General features: G+C 37.8%; 1 protein-coding gene across 1 annotated transcript in view; it reads right to left on the reverse strand.

Annotated features, from left to right (window-relative positions):
• Positions 1-26864, reverse strand: part of LOC149574850 (AICARFT/IMPCHase bienzyme family protein) — a 99798-nt gene that overhangs the window by 1295 nt on the left and 71639 nt on the right. Inside the window, exon 8 of the mRNA XM_089814691.1 lies at positions 92-301. Coding sequence (XP_089670817.1) covers positions 92-301 — 210 coding nt within the window. The remainder of the gene's footprint in view (positions 1-91; positions 302-26864) is intronic.

Consider the following 26864-nt stretch of genomic DNA (forward strand, 5'->3'; position numbering starts at 1 on the left):
ACACAAAATGCTGATAGCTTGAGTACTGCATTACTGTTTGAAAGTAAGACCTTTAAATATATAATATTTATCTTGAAAGACAGCAAAGTACCTCATTGACTTCCACATTAAATGCCACAATCCCACCAAATGCACTAACTGGGTCTGCTCTCACTGCAAGTCGGTATGCTTCCAGAGTATCTGATCTAGATGCAACTCCACATGGATTTGTGTGTTTCACAATAACACATGTCGGACTTCCGAATTCTGAAACACAATTCCAGGCTGCATCTGCATCTAAATAGTTATTATATGACATTTCCTGCAATAAGAAAGAATGAAGAATTTTAAAATTTTCTATTTTTCTAAAATTCAAGCACCTGAACATAAAATACTTATAGCAGGAAATATATCACATAACATGGACATAGAAAATACATTAGAAGATTTAAATTGATACCATGCACTCCAATTTTAAAAATCTTGCTTGAACTACTAAAAAATGAAATTCACCCAATACCTAAGATATATTGTCACAGCCACTTGATGTTTACATTAAAGGCAATTTACCATTTAGATTATCATAAACTAGGGCTTTTTTACCCACTGAACTATTTTTGTTATTTGTGGACATTAGCATAACATTTTTCTAAACTTACTCTAGCATGGTCAATGCCCTCATGTCGATAGCCCTTGATTTTGCCATCTTTGCAGATAAAAATTGAAAAATAAAACAAAAATTATTTTATATAATTGGCCAACTTCAGGCATCCACTTGCAGCAGAATAAGTTATTACCAGCTGATTGATGATTTAAAAATTTGTCTTTCATCTTGGAACTAAATGACTAGATAGGTTCCCTCCAAGATTCACGTTTGGCACATACAATTCAGTAGGGGGAAAAGTGATATGGCAAACTTGCTTGAAGACATGAAATGTGTACTATTAAGTTCCAAAGTCTACAGTTTCAGCACAAGTGTCACATATTTCCCAAGGCCTTGAAGCAATCAGCAAGTTCAAAAAGACATTTATCAAGTCCAGCCTGAAAATTATGTTTCCAATCATAGTGATGGAGCCTAAAAAATTTGGTGAATTTGGGCCTCCATTTAAGCACCTTATCTGATCTTTTTATCTCACAAATAATATTATATTTACATGTTTCAATGATTTCCCTATGCTAGGTGTACAGTGACCCACAGATTCAAACCAATTTATGGAAGAATGTACAGATCTGATAAGAAAAACATGAACAGCAAGTATGGGACGTTTTCATCAGGACTGGTAGTATGTGAAGCAGATGGATACCGATAAGAATGTTCAAGCTTTCACACAGATATCTAATAGATAACTGAGAATGGAGAAGCCCATGAAGAATGAATGGTATTCTCATTTTTCGAGTCACCTCTGCACACATAATTCCTGATGTCTGGAAAGTAATATATTAGAAGAGGGCAATTAATGATATTAAAATAAGACAGTTCAACATCTAGAACTTCATCTGAGTTTTCAGTATATAGTCTACAGAACCTTTCATAAGTCATATCACACAGCATTACATTTGAAAATGTGTAAAAGAAATGATGGTGTGCTTATGAAGGCATCGGGCCCATAAACAAGTATATTGAGATGTGGTATAAAGAATTTTGTGCATATATGAGTCAACGTTCTACATTGAAGCTTTCACAAAGATATCTAATAGATAACTGAGAATGGAGAAGCCCATGAAGAATGAATGGTATTCTCATTTTTCGAATCACCCTGCACACATAATTCCTGATGTCTGAAAAGAAATATATTAGAAGAGAGCAATTAATGATATTAAAATAAGAAAGTTTAACATCTAGAAAGATTTTCTTATCGAGAACTTCATCCGAGTTTTCAGTATATAGTTTACAGAACCTTTCATAAGTCATATCAAACAGTATTACCTTTGAAAATGTGTTACAGAAATGATAGAGTGCTTATGAAGGCATCGGGCCCATAAACAAGTAAAGTTAGTAAACTGAGATGGATTTTGTGCATACACGAGTCAACATTCTACATTGAAAAATCCATGCAACCACAACAAAGATTATGTATTGAGGTGTCAGGAGTAATCCGGGCAATCTTCAACGACAATATATGTAGCAACGGCAGCTCCAAACAAAAACACAAACGGTGCCAAGACCTTTGGCGGAGAAATTTGCAGTTTAAAAAGATAACACCGGGAGTGAAGACTCCATCCAAAAGTACTAGCGGCAATGAATATTTGGAGACGATAAAAGGTTGTGATAATATAACCGTGAATCTCCAAATTCAGAATGGATATAAACGCACATGGCCTGTTGGGTTGACTTACGATTGATGGCAGAAGACAAATAATGTTTAAACAGGGCAATCACACAATGAATAATAAATGATGTGTATCAAACAGAATGAATGCAATATTTGTATACAGTAACCACTCATGCAGTGAATCATACGAGTGTGATACAGATGTATTAATATTCAAATAAGTAGTAATCATCTACAGGAAATGCACTAAGGAATCCCCATGAACGCTGCTAGAGGTCCGTGTTTCATCTGAAAAGGGTTACAGAAGGCCATCAAATGTGCAATAGGTGTTTCCGTCAACATCCAAACAACTTGGATAACATGGTAAAGATGAAGGCTTATCGCATAAGTTTCAAAGCCTCCAAGAAGTGCAAACATGGAGATAGATTTTATATGCAGAAGCTTACCAAGCTGAGATCAAAAGGTTTGAAGATAAGTGTAACATGTACAGGAATCATCAGGCACGAGACTAACTGAAGAGGCCACCTCTCAGATCCCGTCAAAAATAAATCAATTTTCTATACATGTCAACATAAAAGGTGTCCCCTGAAATAATACTCGTGAGATTTAAAATATGAAACTATATAAAAGGAAGCTCAAATGCGATTAAATTTGCGACGAATTTGACACAAAGGGATATGCGATAGTAATTTTCTTAAGAGGCCATAACATGAAAATTAAAATTTGCCGGCAAAACACCATATAGCCCGATAAAACACAAGGAATTAAATAAAATAAAGAGATGCAATTGTCTTTTCACTTTGAAGAGTTACAACCTCAACTGAGTGAGGTATAAATAAAGATTATTTTATTTTCAAAAATATAACAAGACATATTCGAACAATCATTCACAAGAAGAAGTATTTTATATTATTTTGTATGGAGGGATAAGGAGCTTAATATGACTTCATAATATAAATTCAATTATTTTATTTTAATAATAAAATAAAAAAGTCCGTAGTTTATTTCTAAATGGCATTGAGATTCAAATTGCAGAGGATTCGTCCTTTGTAATTTTATTTTATTTTAAATTTTATATACAATTTAAATATCAAATAAGTGGACACAGTCATTTAGCATCTTGAATAAGATCATCATAGATATAGTGAAATATATAAGCATCTTGATTATTAAATTGTTGACAGTTCAAGTGAAAATTCACTAAAGTTGACTCTATTGCCTGGTTGAGCAAAGGCACTAGTCTTTCTATTATTAAAGTAATAAAATCTATATATTCCTTCCTAGAAGCATCAAATTCATTATTAACAAACCTTATACAACATATTCAATTATTTCAAGTACTCAGCATTCAATTTCATTTTCATTGAGTTTAAGGACCTTGCCAGCTGGAGAACTCCAAAACTTCAATTCACTTAAGAAAAGCTCTGAACCAAATGATCAGGTTCGAGGAGAAGGTCTACCCGTGTAGGTGTAGCGGAGCCTAGAGTGCAAGGGATCAAGGTGATTCTTGTTCATTGGCCAAAAATGATTGTAGAATCCTATCGAAGAAGTGGCAGGCTCTTGGAATTCCAATCTGTACTTTTGGGAACCAACACATAGAAGATAAATTGTTTGGGGTATGAATCAGCAAATTAGAGTAGGATTTTGTGAAAAAAATGGAAAAAAAGTTAAGGAAAAACTCAGATTTACAAAAAAATGTTAAAAATTTAATTAAAACAGTCAATAAGTACATTTTTTTAACTGAAGGAAATTTCCATGGCATAGATGATAAAGGACTTATATAAATGATTTGAAGCACTTGCATACCCTCCTATATTTTTAACATACAGGACTGTAAATTTTAACATTGATTTTGTGTGTGTAAATCTCAATCAAACTATGATTTGAAGTAGCACCAAAATATGGCATGGGCTTTCTTATTTTTCAAAATCAGAACGATGCTTTTTTCGCATAATATCGTCAATAAAAGAAAGTCTTCATATTCATTTAAGTAGAATTCATTTTCTAGAATTCTCTCTCAGTTTCTTTACTAAATATACTGAACAAAGAATTAATACAAAGTTGACCTTATATACACGTGTGAAGTGACATACATACACATATATACCAAACAGCTTTATATATGTTGAACTAGAGACTGAATTGGATGAATTATTTAATTTAATTTTGAGTATAGTTGTAAGTGTCTAGTAATTTGATTAATCATAACGAACTTATGTCATAATTGACAAGCCTAAAATAATTATAATGATTATTGTAGGGTTCTTTAGTTTCTCCGAAATAAATAAGGCAAAAACTTAGTTACCCTACCCTTTTAGATCATAAGGCAGCATATAAGTAAGGCAACCTTTGTTACCGTCTTCTTTTGTTCCATATTGCAACAATTTAAATATGTGAAAATTATACAAAAAAATCAATATTGAAAAAGAAATAGTATCAATCAAACTATACAATATATTCAATGTAGAAAGACAGGAAATATTTGTTTGTAACCACCTATCTCCCTTGCTACTTACCGCCTCTGCAACAGTTTGGGACTTTGCAAACTGTTGACCCAACTTTCTCGGCTTTGTCTTCAGCATCACCATCGATTTCATACAGAGTTGCATCACATTTTTGAGGGTTTTTGTCATCAGAGTCACTTTAAGAGTTTTTGCTGATTGTCTCTATTTGCCAATGAATAGCCTAAAAATCGCAAAGAAAAGTGTTGAAAGTCATTGACCGAAAAAATCCAATACTTTTTGGGTAATAAATCGCTGTACATGCTGACTCCCAATTAATCACTTTTTTTTTTCCATTTTCTGCTTCTGTTGTTTCAGCAACAGAAAGGAGGGGATTTCAAGCATCATCTTCTCCTGATGAGTAAAAGGCCTAATTCTTGGATTTTCAATCTGCACTTTTGGGAACCAACACATAGAAGATAAATCATTTGGGGTATGAATTGGCAAATTAGAGTAGGATTTTATGAAAAAAAAAAAAAACGTAAGGAAAAAATCAGATTTACAAAAAAATGTTAAAAATTTAATTAAAACAGTCAATAAGTACATTTCTTTTTTAACTGAAGGACATTTCCATGGCATAGATGATAAAGGACTTATATAAATGATTCGAAGCACTTGCATAGCCTCCTACTATATTTTTAACATAGAGGACTGTAACTTTTAACATTGATTTTGTGTGTGTAAATTTCAATCAAAATATGATTTGAAGTAGCACCAAAATATGATGTGGGCTTTCTTATTTTTCAAAATCAGAATGATGCTTTCTTCACAATATTGTCAATAAGAAAATCTTCATATTCATTTAAGTAGAATTCATTTTCTAGAATTCTCTCAAGTTTCATAAATAAGGCAAAACTTGGTTACCCTACTCTTTTAGATCATAAGGCAGCATATAAATAAGGCAACCTTTGTTACTGTCTTCTTTTGTTTCATATCACAACAATTTAAGTATGTGAAAATTATACAAATAAAATCAATACTGAAAAAGAAATAGTATCAATCAAACTATACAATATATTCAATGTAGAAAGAGAGGAAATATTTGTTTGTAACCGCCTATCTCCCTTGCTACTTACCAACTCTGCAACAGTTTGGGACTATGCAAACTTTTGACCCAACTTCTCAGCTGTGTCTTCAGCATCACGCATCGATTTCATACAGATTCACATCACATTTTTGAGGGTTTTTGTCGTCAGTGTCACTTTTAGAGTTTTTGCTGATTGTCGCTATTTGCCAATGAATAGCCTAAAAATCGCAAAGAAAAACGTTGAAAGTCATTGACCGAAAAAATTCGAGACTTTTTGGGTAATAAATCGCAGCACATGCTGACTCCCAACGAATCACAATTCTTTCCATTTTCTGCTTCTGTGGTTTCAGCAACAGAAAGGAGGGGATTTCAAGCATCATCTTCTCCTGATGAGAAAAAGGCCTAATTCTTTTATTTTTCTAAGTGGCAATGCAGGTCCAACAGTCAAAATCAACACTGTTCAGAATCTCCAAATTAAAAAGATATATGCATCCTGTCCCCAGGGCGGGGGACACTTCAATAACTCGAGAACTACTGTTACTTCTTGATACAAGCACTGGAATATGAAAGACGCCCTGTGAAAAAGCAGTGGTTTCATCTTCCATAACAGTTGCTTCATGCAGATCTATGCATTCATTTCTTGTGGCCGACTATGGCAAAACAGAGCAGAGATGGGGATTCTTCACACATATTCTAAAGTTAATAACGAGTAAATGTGCCAAAATACAATATATCACATATGCAGCTTAATCTCACATTAAAAGGGGACAATCAACCCAGGCACATAATCTTTATTGAGCATAAGGATCTCATGACATTTCCTGGTAGATGCTTAGCCAGATGTATGTATCTTTAAAAATAGTTTAAATGTACATAATCAACTGTCTATTCGTGTGCTCTGTTCATTCATTTATATCTCAGCTTGGCAATTTTATTTAGAATGCAATTGTTATTGTCATTTACTTCTGTTTAACTCATAGTTATATTTAGAAACTTATCACCTGCACCAATTGAAAGGTCTGTGACAGCCCAGCAAGAGACTTTTTTTTATCTCATTGGCGAAGCAAATTTGGAGAAAGGTTTGGGAGGATAAAGACCATCATTTCAGCCTTCTAAATCAATTTGTTGGGGATTTGGAGTGGAGTCGAAGAGATTTTTCAAGCAAATTCGGATTCACAGGTAAATTTTCAAGATTCTTTCTCTTTTGTTTTAAAACTATTGTCTTGTATTATAAGCATCCAAGTTTATACAGACTCTATCATACCATTTCCAATCTACTCTTAACTCCTTTTAAAAGGTAACGAATAAGATCTAACAACATTTTTTTTGCAATTTTGCAAATTTTTCATAGTTTTCTCAAAAATTTCATCTTTTCCTTAAAAATTTCATTATCCAACACTTCTTTTTGTTTTTTTCTTTTAAGTTTCAGCTATGTTTAAACTTATCTAAAGTTTTATACTAACTTAGTTTGTTTCTAAACTTCTTTATTAAATTTCTCAATTTATGCACTCATTTTGTGTGTGATATGTGTAGGCTGATTCTTAATCAAAATGGCAAATAGGGATGCCTCTACAACCGGGTCTGTCAATGCCCCAGTAGATGCATGTCCATCAAGGTATGTAGGAATGTGCCCTAGAGGGGCTAGAGACAAGGCATGGGCATAAGCTATTGAACAACCCGACTATAATACTATGATATGCATAAAATGTCATATAGTAATTAGTGGAGGCATGTCTCATTTGAAATACCACCTTGGAGAGATAATAAGGTGTGACATAAGGGTTTGTCAATTCACCATGAATGAAATAAAAAGAGATGAATGCATTGCTCATTGCCCAAGAAGAGAAAAAGTTCCAAAGGGAAAGGGTAAATTGGCCATGAGGACAGTCATTTTTAAATCGTAAGGTATCTCAAGACTCATACTATCTTCTTTTTTAAAAACATTTATTATTTTACAATCACCATCATTAGTTTAAAATCTAGAGTTTGCTAAAACAATGATCATTACATAATGAAATAATGTGGGTTGTGACTAGGTTCCTAGCCAAACTTGATGAAGAAGAAGCACCTAAGAGCATAGTGGGCTCTCATTGTGGCCTACGGATCCACAAATCTACCATCCCCTCAGCTTCCACTTCCACTGGTTATACTAGACCACCACCACACACATCTTCTATAGATTAGCTTTTCTGTGCACAGAAACACGCCCGAAGTACAGCCACCACTACAGGGTACTAAGTGGAACAATGATGTGCATTGGTAAGTTGACGTTCAATGTACCAATTTTATGTTTTTTAACAACACCCCATTCAATGTTGCAGCTAGTCCTGATTTGCTCAATTTTGTGACAGGTATTATTGTGGCGAGAAATGGCTACAAGGCGCCTACTCCTAAAGACTTGTGGAAGGTTAGTTTACTTGTTTTAATTTTTAAAAGTTTTATAGCTTTACCGTTTACTTCTTTTTTTCAAATCAAAATTGTGTACTTAATGTTAATTTTATTTCGTGCTTGTAGGTTGCCCAAAGATGTTGTTTCTAGGGCCAAAGATGTGGTAGAAGACTAAAGATTACAATGGAAACAGTTTGGTTGCACTATACTTTCAAATGGATGGATGAATGGAACAAACAATACCATCATCAATTTTTTGGTTTCTTGCGAGGATCAAGTGGTCCTTTTGAAATCCTTGGATGCCTCGGACAAGATAAAGACAACTAAAACTTTGGCTCTAATGTCAAAGAAAGTTGTGATGAAGGTGTGGGTTGCTAATGCGGTGCAAATAATAATCAACTATGCAGCCAAATATGTGGCAACGGGTAGGACCCTCCAAGATAAGTATAGCACACTTTCTTGGTCTCCTTGTGCAGTGCATGTCCTTGACCTTCTTTTGGAAGACATAGAAAATTGGATTGGGTGAGAGTTAGTTGTAGATGATGCAAGAAAGGTACCAAAATATATCTACAATCACCCTTGGGTTCTCTGCTTGATGAGTGAATTCACCCATGGGAAGGAGTTTGTTAGACCTGTTACCACAATGTTTCCAAGGACTCTCTTAACTTTGCTAAGTGTTCTTAAATCTTTGAATCCTTTGAAACAATTGTTCATGATTCAACTATGGATAGACTCAAGCTATTCAAAGAAGCCCGATGGACAAAGTGTTGCATACATCGTCTCTGACAACCATTTTTTTATGGTGTTACAAAAACTGTGAAGGTAACTTGGTGACTTTAAAAGTTAAATATTTAATTTTGTTGTATTTAATAATCAAGTCTTTCATTAATAATGTGTATGTCTAGTCTCTGATTAATGCTAAGCTTTCCCTACTTTTCAATTGTAGTTGACAAGGCCCTTGATAAAAGTTCTCTACTTGGTAGATGGGGAGAAATCCCTAATGGGGTATCTTTATGAGGCCGTGGATAAGGCTAAAGAGGCTGTGAAAAATTACAAGGGGGGCAGCCTAAAAATTTGACCCCATATGGGATTTTATTGATAGGTGTTGCTGGTAAATTCTATATTGTAGCCGACGAGTAAAATTGTATCCGAAAGGCGTATATGTACACCGTCCAGATGGGACTTTGAGACATCATCATAATCATATTGTAAGCATTCGAGTGCATATTGCATATATGAATAAAGTATCTGTTTTGTGTTATTTCTTACTACACTACATGTGATAAGTATCATTTTACCCTGTACAGTAAACATTTGGCGTTGTTGCCAATCAAACCTAAAACAAAGGAAGTGTTATGAAGATTAATGTTGAATCTACTTAATAAAGCTAGGAATAAAATAAAAAATAAGGATGAGCTACGCACAGCACAGAAAGTTTTAATTTTAACACAACAGGCGGAGCGCAGACAAAAGCTTCAGTAACTTAACGATGTACACCGAGGGGATGGAGCACAGACAGAGGGAGTGCATTCACCTAGCACACCGAGGAGTGTCGAGGAATTGCTAGAAGAAATTCAACAACAATTAATTTTGATTGAAGAGACAAGAGAGGAGTTCCTTAACTTGTATACACCAAAGGTAGAGAATCCAAACAGAAGGGAAGTAACTCACATGGCTCGAAGTGCCAAAGGAGCATGAGCATGGAGTGAACTCTTCACTCCTGATACACCCGACGAATAGATACAAGCAAAGAATTGAACAACTTCGCTTGAGGAAGATCTTTTCTCACCGAGTAACGCGGTGGTCCAAAGTAGGGTGGTTGTCCGAAACAGCACGGTTGTGCAGAACTGCTCGGAACAGTGCAAGTACACAGCAAGTACCACAGAATTAGAAGAAAGTAGCAATGGCAGAACCAAAGGAAAAATTGTCGAAGCTCAACGATGATGGGTCGGCAAATCCAATCAGACACTGCAAAACATGTGAAACAATATGTACAACGAATGGTGTAACAGACCAAGATGACTAGGTCCAACAGTTCTCAACCACCCTACGGGGTGTTGCAATCGATTGGTTTTTGGATGCCGATCCACAAGAATTAACTACATGGACAAAAGTCAGAAAGGAATTCATAGCAGAGTTCCAACTACTAAGGGACGATAATGAAATTGTGGCAGAAATATACAATATGAAGTAGGAAAAGAATGAAACGATCCATGTGTATGCAAGAAGGCTGAAACAATTGGTGGGGAAAATGGACAGCCAACCAACCGATGGATTAAAGAAACGATGGTTTGTGGAAGGGCTACGGCTGACACTAAAGAAGAAAATGAAGATTGTACCTCCAGCATCGTACATAGATGCATATAATCAGGCGATGGATTTGGAGAGTGAGCAAAAAAAATGCAAAACAAGAAGCACAAATCGTCGGACTCGAACGATTCATCTTCCGAAAGTAGCAGCAACGACGACAAATCAAGTACGAAAGTTCGAGCGTAACAAAAAGATATGTTACGGATGATGAAGGAATTTAAAAATCTGATAAAGAATCCTAACTTGATGAAAGGGAAATTGTGGTGTACGGATTGTAAGGAGGGCCACACAAAGGGCTCCTACCCGAAAAAAAACATTTTTGCGATATCTGTTAGATTGCGGGACATTCCGCCAAGGAATGCACATTCAATATAAAGTCAAACAGACACTAGCAAATGTTACTAACATAGGAAGTGTCCACAATAACCAGCACAGACGAGGTGGTAATAATAATAACAACAATGGAAGCCGAAGTCGGATACAGTACAACTCGAGTAGACGACCGATAATACAATGTCATGCGTGCAACCTCTGGGGGCACTTCGCCAGAGACTGTACCATGAAGGAAACGCCACAGTTGTTATGTAGATGGTGTGGTCCAAGAGACCACGAGGATTCGAAATGCCCGAAGCAAGGGGTGAACCTGCTAAGCATCAAAACGTGTGATGAGGAGATACTAGCCATTACTTGCGAACAAGCAAAGAAGGCAATATACCTAGATGCAGAGTAAGACAAGAAGAGGTTGCACCAAGCACACACGGAGTTGGAAAAACAAATGGAAACAGAAAAATTACAAAAAGAAGACACTGCCAACACCTCAAAGAGAAACCTGGCAGAACAAAACATGGTAAGACAAGTAAAGCAAATGGAAGTTCCTATAAAATTAAATGACCTTATTAGAATGCCTCAATTGCAGACGACAACACTGAATATGACACCACTCCCGAAAGCAACGGAAGAGATAGAAAAGGATGGCAGTGGAGCGACTGCAACAAACCTAATGCTTCCGGCAGTAGTAGAAATGGGTATCTTGGGAACTGTACTTACAGACACAATCGTCGACGAAGGGTCAGGAGTAAACGTACTACCGGAGAACATATGGAAAATTTTGGGACAACCTACATTGTGGCCACCTACATTTCAATTACTCACTGCAAATCAGCACGGGATTAAGCCCTTAGGAACCCTAATGGCACAGCCTATAACTATCAGCACACAACCATTCTTACTAGAATTCATGGTTATTCCGTTAAAAAGAAAAGGATATGACGCCATCCTTAGATGAGGCTGACTGGTGCAAGTAAAGCTGAAACATGATTGGAAACGAAATACCCTGTCCATGGAAGGAGAAGGCCAGAGATTTATAATCGACCTACACACATTGATGGTAGGTGAGGCAGCAGTGTCGTCAGATTCTGAAGGCGACAGCGAAGGTGATGACGAGGGAAAGAAGAGAATCGAACCTAACGAAGGAGTGGGTCAAATGATGACGACCTGGACTTAGTGAACGGCTTACTCCATTGGCAGATGGAGGATTACGAGCTCTTTCTGAGCTATAACATGTTGGGAGTCTAAGAGGGAAAAGAAGTGAACGAGCTTCCAAAGGAGTGTAGTGAAGTAAAGGAGGGAGAAGCACATGTAGATGAAACGTCAACGCATACATTTGGTGATGAGAAACCTATAAAGTATGAAGAGCCCACTGTAAAAATGATGAACTTAGGAGATGAAGCCAATCCAAAAAATATCTTTGTGGGAGATGACTGGAACCCAGTCCTGAAGGCAGCAACGTTCAAAATATTTATGGAGTACAAGGACGTCTTTGCATGGACGTATAAGGATTTAAAAGGAGTACTATCAGAGTTATGTGTCCACCGAATACCGTTGATAGAAGGTGAGTACCTGTACGAAAGCAGCCATACCGAATGAACAAAAATTATGCCGCACGAATCACTGATGAGATCAACCAAATGCTGGAAGCAGGAATTATTTTTAGGGTGCAAATGAGTGAGTGGGTATCACCAATTGTGATATCTCTAAAAAAGGACACCACGTAGATAAGAATATGCATAGACTTTCGATGCCTAAATGCAGTAACGATTAAAGATCCATTTCCAATAACATTCACCAATAGCATTCTGGAAAAAGTTGCAGGGCATGAAATTTATTCATTCATGGATGGGTTCTCTGGATACAACTAGATATCCATCGCAGAAGAAGATAGCCTGAAAACAACATTCATAGTGGAAGATGGAGTATATGCCTATAACAGGATGTCGTTCGGACTATGTAATGCACCAACAACGTTCCAAAGAATTATCTTGCACATTTGATCAAATGTAGGTCGAAAACTTTAAGGCATTCCTGGACGATGGTCAATTTTTAGCGCAAAGGATAAACATAAACAACTAGCGACACCGTTCGTATTTTATGTGGATCATCAAGCATTGTTATACCTTGTGAACAAGCCGATAATCTAGGTAAGAATAAGCAGGTGGTTGTTACTATTGCAGAAATTCACATTCAAGATTGTGGTACGGCCAGGAAAGAGTCATGTAAGTGTGAATCACTTGTCAAAGATAAAATCAGGAGAGCCACCAGAGGGAGTCAACAATAATTTTCCTGACGCGCAACTATTTCACATTACAATACTACCATCCTAGCATATGCGTATCAGAGAGTATCTATCGACGAGACAGTTTCCTAACGAAATATCGCCAAATGAAAGAAAGGAAATTGGTGCTAAGGAGCCAAACATTTCAGTTGATCAACGGGTTACTGTACAAAATGGGACCCAACCAGATTTTAAGGCGCTGCATTTTGGAGAAAGAAATACTGAAGGTGTTGAAGGAAGTGCATGAAGGACCAGTAGGAGGACACATGGGACCGGATACAATTGTGCGGAAGATACTACTGGCAGGGTTATGGTAGCCAACCATGCACAACACGACACTAGGGAGTGGGTCACTGCCTACAATACATGTCAGAGAGCTGAAAACCCACTAAAGAGAGACTTCATGCCTTTGAATCCTTCACACGCACAAGAGTTATTCAAAAGATGGGGGGTTGGACTTTGTCAGACCCCTTAAGGTAAGTAAAACTAAAAGATGCAAGTACATCGTAGTGACGGCAGAATATCTAACCAAGTGGTTGGAGGCATGGGCACTACCGGACAACTCAGCGATAAGCACAACTAAGTTTATCTATGAACAAATAATCACAAGGTACAGGATTCCGCTACAATTGACTAGCGACCATGGGGAACATTTTGTAAACCACGTCATCCAACTATTGACTACAGAATTGAAAATTTACCATTCACTATCGAGCCTGTACTACCCAAGAGCCAATAGACAAGCAAAAGCTACGAACAAGATCTTGGTCAGGGTGATTTATAAATCTTGTGCAGTTGAGGGAGAAGATTGGCAAGAAAAACTACCATCAGCATTAGGGTTGTACCGTACTTCATACAAAGTAATTACGGGACACACTCTATTTCAATTGATGTATAGGCAAGAGGCCGTGGTACCGACAGAATTCATGGTACCGAGTTAAAGGATCACAATCAAGAACAAACTAGGAGATATGGAAAGTCTTAGAGTGTAACAACCAGTTTTCCTAGGTCTTAATTAACAACTTAACATATCAAAGAAGATACAGTGATTACTTCATTTTCATAGGAAGATAGTATAATCAGTCATGTTCATGTGAATGAGATTTACCGTTAAAATCAATTAGACAAAATTTCTTAACTAAGAACTTAAAACACCATCAATGAATTTACTATAAAAATTAAAATCCACATACTATGAAATTTGAACCGATAAATCATTGTAAGAATGCTTTTGCAATCACCCAGATTAGTGCAAAAATACCGCTATATCAAAATCAAATGACGATTACTATTAAATACCACTATATAAAATTAGGGCATCACAAACCACTATATCAATTAGGGCATTGATTACCATTGAATCATTTAAGGCTTCAGATACCACTGTATCACTTAGGGCTTCAATTACCACTGGATCATTTAGGGCATCAAATACCACTGTATCAATTAAGGCTTTAGATACCACTGTATCATTTAGGGCTTTAGATACCACTATATCATTCTTTTCCTTCTGATTTCTTAACTATGGCAATAACTTAAGATTAGAAGATATGCTCATATTTATTATTCATATAAATGAAGATTGATATAACAATCCATCAGATAAATCTTTCTCTCGCAACTAAATGTAAAATAATTGTAATGATGATAAAACTCAATTACTCTTACCTTAGTCTTGCATATACATCATAAAAGTGATAATACCTATTTTCCGACAAACAATTGCTTATATAGCTTATCTTTGTCTGTGGAATGTTTGACAACTTGAGAAGAGGTGAAACATTGTCAGGGGCTTAACCACACCACCTCGGACCAAAACTTATCCCCTCACAATCTCCAACAAGAAAGGCCCTCCCTACCCGGAATTGGATTTGGAACATCTATCATCTACTAAGCATCCTGGTATTTAAACACACCATTCAACTTGACAGTAGGACACAATTAATAGGATCATGCACGAGCTTTTAAATATATTTCATTTAAGGTATTCTTGTCTGATTCCTCTTTTGTTTTCTTGTAGATTCATTCCACCTCTCACCATTCATGGCTTCACGACCAGTGATTCCCAGGTGTATTAAAAGATTATGAGCATTCTGCCCCTTCACACCTCTTCACCATTTCATGGCTTCCTTGCCAATGAATCCTAGGTGCCTAAAAGATTATGATCATTCTACTTTATTTACACCTCTTCACCATTTCAAGGCTTCATTGTCGGTGAATCCTAGGTGCTTGTAAGATTATGGGCATTCTATTTTTGTTTACACCTCTTCACCATTTTTGGGCTTCATTGCCGGTGAATCTTAGGTGTTAGAGAATTAAGAGCATTCTATTCTTTGTCATAGATCAAGACTGCATGGTTAATGCCATTGATATTCAAATTATTGGTGATGGTTTATACAATTATTACAATACTCTACAGCTATCATTTCGACTTCTTAATGATGGTTGTAGTATTTAGTAATTAAATGATCACTAGAACTATATGGAAATCACGAGAGCCATCAGCAAGTAATCATAATATGATCTCAATTCTATTGTTTGTCTTTCTTATACCTACCCGACTATAATCAGACTTACAAATCAGAAAAGATGGAAGTATAATTCATGACGAAAAGACATTTGTAACCTATTATGAATGCAATTGAGAATTGACTGGAACTTGGCTTCATGTCGTCCTCTAACCAAAACTCTTGCTCGGCTTAGTAAACCACCCGATCTCGATTATAGTATTGTTTAGATATTTGCAGGGTCCGGTGGAAGTAACAGATAATGGTGAAGACTCGACGTAAGCAGGCTGATTATGTGGTAAACGTAGCAGAAGAATGGTGAGTCATCCTGAAACAATCTAACTCCTAATACGGCTTGGAATGTATAGACTCGGCTTGGAAAGTAAGATATGTAACACGAAAAAAATGAGGATGATAACTGAGGTCTTGGTACGGCTTCTCTTAAAGAACTAGCCATGGCTTCTTGGCTTCTACTGGTTTCAAGAAGTCCATTTGAATTCCAATCATTAATCGACTTTTTAAAAAAAAAAAATGAAGAAAAAGAAATAAAGAAAAGTTGTGAAGAGAAGTTGAAAAGATTATAATTTCATCATAATAATATATTCTTATATATGTTCACATAAATATATCGATGAGGTGACATCATTAAATTATGTTATTATAATTCATTGGTGTCATTTCATTTTTATATTTGTGTTCGTATGTAAGTAATTTATTATAATAATATGATGAAGACTAATTAAAATCCCTTAAGTATGTTTTATGTCTTAACTCAAATCATTTTATGTTTCTCAAATTATTTATTTAAATAACTCATGCGGGTCCCATAGATGTATCATGTTTCAAGTCATTAGGTCCTCAAGCCATTTTCCCAACAATGGTGATGCTCCTGAGCCTAATTCTTTTCTGACAATGCTTCCACCCTTTCGACATGTTTCCTACAAGGAATTTCTCCGCAATTAAATTATATTATCATAATAAATTATTTAATCATAACGGTTAACCATCTTCTCAATTCCATGAATTCGTGATAAATAATCAACTAGCTTGTTATCTTCATTTGAAATTATAACAACTAACCGTCTTACCATTTCGCAAGATTATAACAAATTAACAGTCAACTGACTTCATGTGAACTTCAACGGCTATATTTTATATTAGGTCAAAAATTGGGATGTAACAAAGAGAGGTTGTACAATTTAAATAAACTAGAGGAGCGATGACTACAAGCACAATGGGCCACGGAAGTTACACAAAACAAGCGTAAGGTATGGCATGACAAGCATTTAAAATTGAATAAAGTTTCAACTAGGCTAGTTAGTTTTGAAGTATAATGGGCGGAATGAGATCACACTAGGAAAGTTCAAAGTGAAGTGGGTACGGCCATATGAGATACGCGAAGTTGACAATAATGGAGCAATCAAATTATGGACGTTCAACGAGAAGTGCCTGATGCAGTGAACAGGTCGAAGTTGAAAATCTACCATGAAATAAATAACGTGCATCTGCATCCGAACAACTTGGAGGAAATATTATTAAAAAAGAAAAGATAAAGAATGTATATATGTAAGATAAGTAAATGTAAATAATATATGAAGTTAAGCATATTTCCTTAGTACAACATGGAAGTAATAAAGTAATAAATCTAGGGAATAGGAATATTAAACTAAAATAAGTAGTATTGTATGGCCTTTGGGAGCCTTATATTAGCATACCACAAATAGGAGAGATTCAAGACTAGAATTGTACGGCTATTAGTGGAAAGAATAGTCTATTGTACGGTCCATTCAAGTTCAAAGAGGGCACCAATTGCATAAATAACCACCGTACAGTCGTACGGACATGAAGAGAAAGACATCGTACGACGGTGATAGAAAGGAAGACAATTGAAACAGACCCATACGGTGGTGATAGAAAGGAAGACAATTGAAACACCATACAAAGAAGAAGCATGCACCGTACAGCCAGCATATGTGAAGTGTACGGTCAGCACATGTAAAGCATACCGTATGGTCCATACGAAAGTCATAAGCGAGAGAAATTGCAATGAACACCAAACCGTCATACGACCATTAGCTGAGACCGTCGTACAGCCATCAACAATGAAGATAAGTTGCACCATCGTACGGACAACAAGAGAGGAAAATGTAAAATGTAACCGTACAACCATCAGTTGAAAGGAAGAGTGTTGTACAGGCAGTTGTGGAAGAAGCAGTCAACTATACAGCGGTACAGTATAAGAAGCAGAAACATTTTAAAGTCTCCTCCATGCAAACAAAGCATAACAGAGAGAGTTGTCGTACATAAGAACAAGGAAGGGGAATTGATACAGTACCACTGCAGGGCTATGCCATTGGGTATCACAGCAAGAACAAGTTATAACTTGGATGGAACAAACTCTTTAGTACAAGGGAAGAGCAGTCGTACAACCCTGGAGGAGAGAAGCATTGCATCTGTACAGCCAGAGCATTGGAAGGAGGGACCATACGGATGCCAAAGGTAGTAAAGGAAGCTTTTAGAAATAAGTGTGTACGAAGGCAACTGACCTAACAAATTTTTTTGTCCTCTTGAAGCAAAATGACAAATAGGTGACAGCTACACATTCAGCTAGTAAAAGAGCTTGGAAAAATAAATTGGAAGAAGACACAGCGACAATTGCAACCATGAACAGGAATATAAAGACTTTGCCATCTGGAGTTCGTGTAGTAGGACGAACAAGTATAGGACCAAGCAAAAAGAAAGGGAAGCAACCAGCACAATCGACTACGACGAATAATCTCACAATGCAAAATGTTTCATTTGAAGGGTTGAATGGAGCAGAATGCCGAAAGTGGTGGTAGGGGACACCTGGTAACCATCCGGTGAAGGCCAGCATTCGAAAGGCACAGGTCGAGTTGGTAATACAAATGCCTATATTCTGTATCACAGATTATGAAGGGTTTTTGCGCCTCATGATAGAAACGTACGATAGGTTCTCTCGAACCAGCACGTTTGCCTACCTTGGTTGCAACTTGGTAATATCATTCAAACTGGCGAACTTCACACGGGTATTTGGGATACCTAGTCATGCACAAGAGGGAAGGAAAATAGATAGCAAACCAAAAAAGTTGTAAAGACACAATTGATACAGCTAGTATGTGGGGATCTAACACAGGCGGAGCAAGAAGCTCTCACAGACGCATCGAGGGGTAGAGGATTGAAGAAATTCAACGTGTAGGAAGGCCACTAGTGTTGTCTTATGGACGTAGTAAAAATTCGCCTCACAGGATCTAGCTACACGCCAAACATTTCATTCCCACAGGTGGCGATGATGAACAGGATTCTGAATGGAAGAGTATACGACTGGGCTACATTGTTGGCAAAATAGATGTATGAATTCATGAAACTGTAGCACAAAACATTCTACATGCCACACTATGCCATTGGACTATTCTTGGAGGCAACGACACAAATGATTCCCAACAATGCACTGGAGGCCAAACCGGGACCACTCATGCCAAGCAAACCCCTGATCATGCAGTGGAGGCATCTCGACACACTTGGCACCAAGACCACAGTTGAACAGAAACGACCAAGACCGGACAGCAGAAATACTGACAATGGTCACGAGGAGACTTCTTCTGAGGAGATTGGGACCGACGGGGACGAGGAAGAGGACATAGGTAGAAGTAATTACAACTACACCGTTGAATTTCCCACGGCCTACATTCTCAGCAACGACACACTTGGTTCTCGTAGGTATACATGGTATTCTAGGGTTTGGTCAGTGCAAGCAGTCAATGGCAATGACTCCGGCTTCAATTGCGTTCAACCTGCTGCAGAGACAAGCTATTCCGGAGGTATCAGCAAAGGCAAATCCGTCACCAACGGAGACAATCATTCTGAATGTAACAATGGAGCCTACTTGCAAGGTTTTGCCAAAGGCTAGGGTCGAGGTACTTGTACCTGATGAGGAGATAGGTACTCAAAAAGGAGTGATGGAGATACCGACAAGCAAGGGTTTGAGGATGTTGGGTGTTCATTTGGACGTAGTGGGTCAAATGGAGTGGTCACGGTGGATACAGCATTGTTAGCATCACCTGAGGAGTCAGACAAAGAGAGCAGAACCCAAAGATTGAGCACATGCCTGAGTACGAGGTTTCACCGTACCCCAGTGCCTTGAGTGACATACCTACACACCTATGCGAGAAGTAGCTCTAGAGGAAGACCCTCCACAAGCACAAGCGGAGAAGCATCAACCGACAAAGACTAATGGACTACCACAAAGCATAGTTGAGCGGATGGCAGAAGCAGTAGAGAGGGTTATGGGTGCTCAACAGTAGCCTCCACTAGTACCAGAAACAATGATGAGAGACATTTTTCGTTGAAAGCCTCTAGCAACTCGGGCTTGCCAAGTAGTGGCCTCTACAAAGATATAGGCCTTGGATTCAATAATAAAGGAGCTAGAGAGAGTGGTATCCTTCATGAAATTAGGATGTTCGGCGGCCTTTACAGTTTGTTTTGAGGAACGAGGATGGCCGAGTGTGGAGACTGCAGAGATGCGCAAGGATTGGACCACTACGAGAGATCTAGGTATGGAGAGCTGAGTAGAGGCTTTGACTCAGGAGATAGTCGAGATACACAGGGATACATATTACACCCTTCAGAGGAGCTCAGGAGGAGTCAGCTACCAAGCTAGCCACAGAGAGGGCAGCCCGAAAATCTGAGAGGGCAGCATTGTTAGCCCAATAGAGTTAGCTACAAAAGGTGGCAACGAAGAAGGAATAGTTAGTAGCAGAGAAGGAGCGGGTGGCAAAGGAGAAAGAGAGAGAGTTGGAAGAGATTGTTGGAATGATGCACTCAACTTTGGAGCTTCAGATGGAGGCTGAAGCGAAATTGAAAGTACGGAAGGAGCAAGTGTATTTGAAAGTACGAAAGGAGTGTCTAAGCTACGAGCTTAGAGCACAGACGGCTACTACACCAAGAACACATCCCTCTTCTTAGTGCCTAAATATTGATGTAATTAATTGTTTTGGGTGTAATTCGAGTTTTAATGTAAGGGTTGTGTCTAATTTGTTGTCTGGAGACAACTTTACTTTTTGGGGGAAATGATGTTGTCGATAAATTCTATATTGTAGCCGAAGGGTAGAATTGTATTCGAAAGGGCACGTGACAATTGAGTCACCCCTTCGAGAAAGTATATGTACACCGTTCGAAAGGGACTTTGGGACATCATCATAATCATATTGTAGGCATTAGAGTGCATATTGCGTATATGAATAAAGTATTTGTTCTATGTTATATCTTACTGTACTGCATGCAATAAGTATCCTTTTACACTATACGATAAACAATAGGAGGTGGAACAATTAGCTCCACCAAACCATTCATATAGCAAGGTACTTCTTCAACCCTTGTTTTCGTTTATCTCCATCCTATGGGGATCCAAATGAAGAAGTCATGGAGGGCTTCATTGATTGCATGCAAAGGATGGTACCTGAGGTTGAGGTGAGAGACCTCGTTGTGGTCGAGATGGAAGTGTACCAACATGCAACAAGAAAGTTGTTCTCCTCAAACTTGGTGAGAATAGAAAGAAACACTCAAATCCCAGGTACAATATTTGAATTATTGGTGTCTTTCGCATGCATGATAAGTTGATAAAAATTAAGTTACTACAATGTGTCTCACCTTGCTTTCTAACTCTTTACTATTTATCTTGCAGATGCTTGGTGGCGAAATTGGAGTGGAAAAGTTCCAAATCTGCAAAAACTTGCTCGTCGCATCTTATGTCAGCCATGTAGCTCATCCAATTATGAGTGTAATTGAAAGCTTATTCAAGGACATTCACACAAAGAAGAGGAACAAGTTAGCATAGAAACACCACAATGACCTTGTTTATGTGCACTATAACCTTAAGTTGCGGAAAAGAAAGGGTCCACTTGATTTGGATGACATAGATCCCCACTATGATCGAACATCACAGAAGCAACCTCCATTGTTCACAAACGATGAAATCTATGATTTGGAGAGGCAAGCTATAGAGGAGGGTGCATTTGCAAAGGGATTGGATAACATTGATTAGGAGGATGAGGGCACTAAGAGTGAGGAGGATATAAATGATGACGAGGCATTGCCAGTGTCATCACCATGTACATCCAAGATGGAGATATCCTCATAGCCACGGCCACAACGAACTTTTAGAACTAGACTCCCTCCCACTCCAATAGTTTTCACTCAAGTTGCTGGGAAGCGGAAGAGGAAGATGTAGTCTATTTTGATATTGTACTTGACACTTGTATTTGCTTATATTTTTACAAAGACAATTTGCTAATTTTAGTTTGCTTTAGAGTTCAGACTATTAGATTGTGGCGACAAGCCATCAATATTCCACATGAGGATGCAATTTTGTATCCTATTTATATTTATATATACCTAGATCAGCTTGTTTGGTTTGTTTACTCATTGCTGACTCATTAGATGCATCTCCTTATTGAATTTTGCAAAAACATGCATTTCCAAATAAATTTAAGCAATTGTTTAAGTTTCCAATAATTTCTTGAAAAGTTCCCAACTTATCTCTCATATTTGTCTATATCCTATTTTGCCCTCGGCAATAAGTTGCCAATAACAAGAAGTTGAACTATGGATAAATCATTCATCATAGATGTTTTAGAAGCTTAATACATAACATTAGACTTGAATTGAGATTTCACATGTGAATCAATGAGCAAAATAACAAAATTCAAATGCTTTCATTGTCAATATATGCCACATATAGAAAAAAAATGCCCAAAGGGTCCAAATTTCACCCATGAAATGACACAATATTAAAATGTAAGATACTATAACTAAACTATTTATCAATAAACATAAAAGTCTGCAAAAATATATTGTCCATAACTAGTAGATGGTAGGTCTAAGAGTCTATATCAAGTAGATTTGATGCCCTAACCTCCTAATGCAGGAGCATCCAGCGGTGTAAGGGCAATCCTGTATCACCCAAAAATATGCTTAGTGTTAGTGTCTGTTTAAAGTGTTTTCATTTCTGCATACCCATTTGGGTCAAATAAAGATTCCATCTCTCGTAGCTCCACTATTGGTTTTCTGGGTTTGAGTTTTTGAGCACCTTCAGATACGTGCCAATGTAGAAAATAGGTTATTTTGTAATTGAGCCATAATTATAATGAGTTAGAGAGTGTAAGTTGGAGGGATGATTATAATTGTAATTTAAAGCACTTCGAAAAAAGAATCAGGTCAAAAGGCTTTACGGTTTGAGAGTTATTGCAGTTTTAAATTGCCTAGAGACCTCCTAAGAGCACTTCAAAGTCAGATTTGAAACACTAAACGGCCTCATATGGGCCTGAAAAATGGGGGATGAGTGAAGCTGATCCATAGGGCTATAGAGTGCTTGGAGAGCTTTCCGGAAATGTAAACGGTTCGTCAATTGGAGCCTCGGATCAAAAGTTATGCCTCCCAGAAGTTGGACTACCATTTCTGGATTCTTCTAATTTTACAACAACTTCTGACGTTTTTTCTAGAACCTTCTGTTTTGGCGGTGGATGCCAAATGACATATTCTAAAATGTATTCCTAACCCTAAACCTAATTTGGTTTTACTTAAGGACATTTCTCGCACTGTAAAAGCAATTTTTTGGTGGAGTTCGGGAGAAGGTACTAGAGAAGGGTTTTTCTCCAAGATCATACAACATTGTAAGCCCATAAGGCATGTCTCTGGGCCGATTTCCATTGTACTAAATGTAATACCAGATCACTTCTGATAATAATATTCCCCTTTTCTTGTTACATTCGTTTTGGTTTGGGATTGTCCCTCCATTAAGTGGTATCAGAGCAAGTTTTCTTGAGTGTATAGGTAGAGTGTCAATTGTGAGGCAATTTGCACCAGAACTGTGTGGTTGTGGGTTTTGATACAAGAAGATGCCTCCACAAATGAAGCATGGTGGAAGGGTAGGAGTTGTTACTCCGGAGGTTAGCGCCCTCCAGAGACAAGTCCACGCATTGCAGGAGGAGATCCGTAGAGGGATGAATGCTACCGTAGGCGACAAAAGTGAGGAGAAAATGAAGAAGGAAATATTGGGCAAGAAGGGGAAGGAAATGGAGAAGTCCTAAACCAGGCAAAGGAGAAGCTTTTTAGGGCCGTTACCAAGCTTGGAAAAAGACCTAAAATTGACGTCGAAATGTTTTCGGAAAATCCAAACCCGGATGAGTTGATTGACTAGAGCAATGAGCTAGAGAAATATTTTGAGTATGAGGATATCAAGGACCCTAATAGGGTTAAGTTTGTGAAGGCCAATATGAAAGGCCATGCCAAAATCTGGTGGTAAGAGATTCAATTGGAAAGAAATAAAAGAGGAAAGGAGAAAATCACAAGATGGGATCGCATGATAGACAAACTAAAGAAGCAGTTCATTCCTGTTGATTACGAGCTTGATTTGTTCAAAAAGATGCAAGGGTTAAAGCAAGCAGGAAAATCTGTCCAGGAATACACAAAGGAATTTTACCGAGTCCTTATTAGGGCGGGGCATGCAGAAGCAAACAAGAAGGTTACCTGTTACCTTAGTGGGTTAAGACCTAACATTCAAAGGAGTTAAGTCTGGTTAGAATGACTAGCATTAAAGAGGCAAACTAGTTTGCCTTGCGAGTTTAGGAGAAGCTAAACAAAAAGTTTGATGGAAGGCAAAGAGGGCGCAGTCAAAAAGGAAGGGGCGGTGGCAGGTCATTTGGAGGCCCAAATGAGAACTAGAAGAAAAATGAAGATGTGGGTACTAGCCAAAATTAGAGGAACGAGGGTTTCAACTCAAAGCTTCGGAGATTAGAGAGGAAGAGGTAGAGAACGTGGACAAGGTTTAGGAAGAGGAGGCTTCCGTGGTGCCTATTTTCATTGCAATGAAGAAGGTCATCGCACCTTCGAATTCCCTCAATGCCAAGGAAGGACAAATAGGAGAGTTGATGGTCAAGCAAGGGTTGCTCATGTGGATGATGATGCACAATCATCACATTCAGAGGATGCAGAATGAGGAGAGGTTCTAGTTAATGAAAGGGTCTTACTGAGCGGTGATATTGAACCTAAACAAAGGATTTGTTTGTTTCGTACCAAGTGCAAGAGCGGGGGTAAATGTTGTAATGTGATTATTGATGGTGGAAGCACTGACAACTTGGTGTCAGAGGAGATGGTTTCAAAGCTAAAGTTCAAGAGGGAGAAACACACCCAACCCTATCGAATTGCTTGGGTGCAGGATGATCATAAGGCCTTGGTTAGTGAGCAATGTTTGGTAAAGTTCAAGATTGGGAGTTCCCATGGATGTATGCCATTTATTGTTGGGAAGGCTGTGGCAATTTGATAGGCATGCTATACATGATGGTCATGCAAATACATACTCTCTAACAAAGGATGGAGTTCGCCACAAATTGAAGCCCTTGATAAAAGAGGGTGAAAAGGTATGCAGTAGTGCTAGGGTATGCCTTGTTGATGGAAGAAAATTTCTGGATGGCATGAAACATCAGCATATGTGTTATGCTTTAAATCCTAGAAAAAATAAGGAAGGCAGTAGTGAAATTCCACTTGAAGTTTCAAGTCTATTAAGTGAGTATGGAGATGTCATCTCTGATAATGTTCCAGAAGGGTTGTCGCCAACAAAGCAAATCAGTCATCAAATAGATTTAGTCCCTAGAGTTCGTTTGCCTAACAAGGCTGCTCATAGGATGACTCCTACTGAAACTGAGGAGCTAAACAGACAAGTTCAGGGGTTGTTGAGGAAAGGTTTAGTTTGAGAGAGCTTGAGTCCATGTGTAGTACCTACAGTACTGGCATCAAAGAAGGATGGAGAGTGGAGAATGTGTACAAAATCTTGGGCTATAAATAGAATAACCATCAAGTACCGGTTTCCTTTGCCAAGAATGGATGATCTTATGGACTGTTTGAGTAGAGCTCAGTACTTCACAAAGAGCTCAATACTGAAACAATGAGGGCGGCTAGAAAAGAGTTCAAGTGGACTATAGGAGTTGCAGGAGTTTTGAATTGCTAAAGAAGAAGGTGACGGAGCAACCTATGTTGGCACTTCCTGATTTCAACAAAGTGTTCCAAATGGATTGTGATGCTAGTGGCAGTGCTATTGGGGTTGTGTTGAGCCAAGAAGGTAAGCCTATTGCCTATTTCAATGAAAAATTGAATGATGCAAAGAAGAAGTATTCGATTTATGATCAAGAGTTCTATGCAATAGTTCAAGCTTTAAAGAAATAGAGGCATTATTTGTTGCCAAAAGAATTTGTTTTGTATACTAATCACTAGGCATTGCAGTACCTAAATAGCCAAGGTAAATTGTATCAGACATTTAAAATGGGTAGAGTTTATGCAAAGCTATACATTTGTATTAAAACACAGAAGCAGAAGGTCTAATAGGGTTGCAGATGCATTAAGTCGAAGACAGTTATTGCTGACAATAATGCAAGTTGAAGTGGTTGAGTTTGATGAACTCAAGGATCAGTACCCTAAGGATCCTGACTTTGCAGAGGCTTGGAAGGCTTGTAAAGAACCTGTTACTCCAGACAGGACCAAGTGGCTAGATCACATGATTTAGGATGGTATGTTGTTCAAGGGAAGTCAATTGTGTATTCCAAGGAGTTCTGTGAGGGAGAACTTGATCAAGGAGAAGCACAATGGAGGGATGGCAACACACTTTGGTCGAGATAAGACCATTGCCATTATTAAAGAACATTATTTTTGGCCTCAATTGTCATAGGACATGAAGAAGTTTGTGCAGAGTTGTCGAGTGTGCCAAACAGCCAAAGGATTTAGTCAAAATACTAGACTCTATCAACCATTGCATGTTCCATCAAAGCCTTGGGAGAACATAAGTATGGATTTTGTTCTTGGATTGCCAAGGACACAAAGGGGTAATGACTTAGTATTTGTGGTGGTTAATAGGTTCTCCAAGATGGCACATTAAATTCCATGCCACAACACTCATGATGCAGTTCATATTGTGGATTTGTTTTTCAGAGTGAGGCAACATGGTCTCCCAAAAAGTATTGTTTCTGATAGAGATACTAAATTTGTTGGGTATTATTGGAGGACTTTGTGGAAGAGGTTGAATTGAAGTTCAATTCTACACATCATCCATAGACTGATGGACAAACAGAAGTAGTAAATAGAAGTCTGGGCAATTTGCTGAGGTGTTTAGTAGGAGATAAACCCAAGGGATGGGATTTGATTCTACCACAAGTAGAATTTGCTTACAATAATTTTGCAAATAGGAGTACCGGTAGATCACCA

The sequence above is a fragment of the Cupressus sempervirens genome, chromosome 2 (genome assembly GCF_028749045.1).
Source record: "Cupressus sempervirens isolate cs-2001-9-10 chromosome 2, ASM2874904v1, whole genome shotgun sequence".
NCBI classification, from domain to species: Eukaryota; Viridiplantae; Streptophyta; class Pinopsida; order Cupressales; family Cupressaceae; genus Cupressus; species Cupressus sempervirens.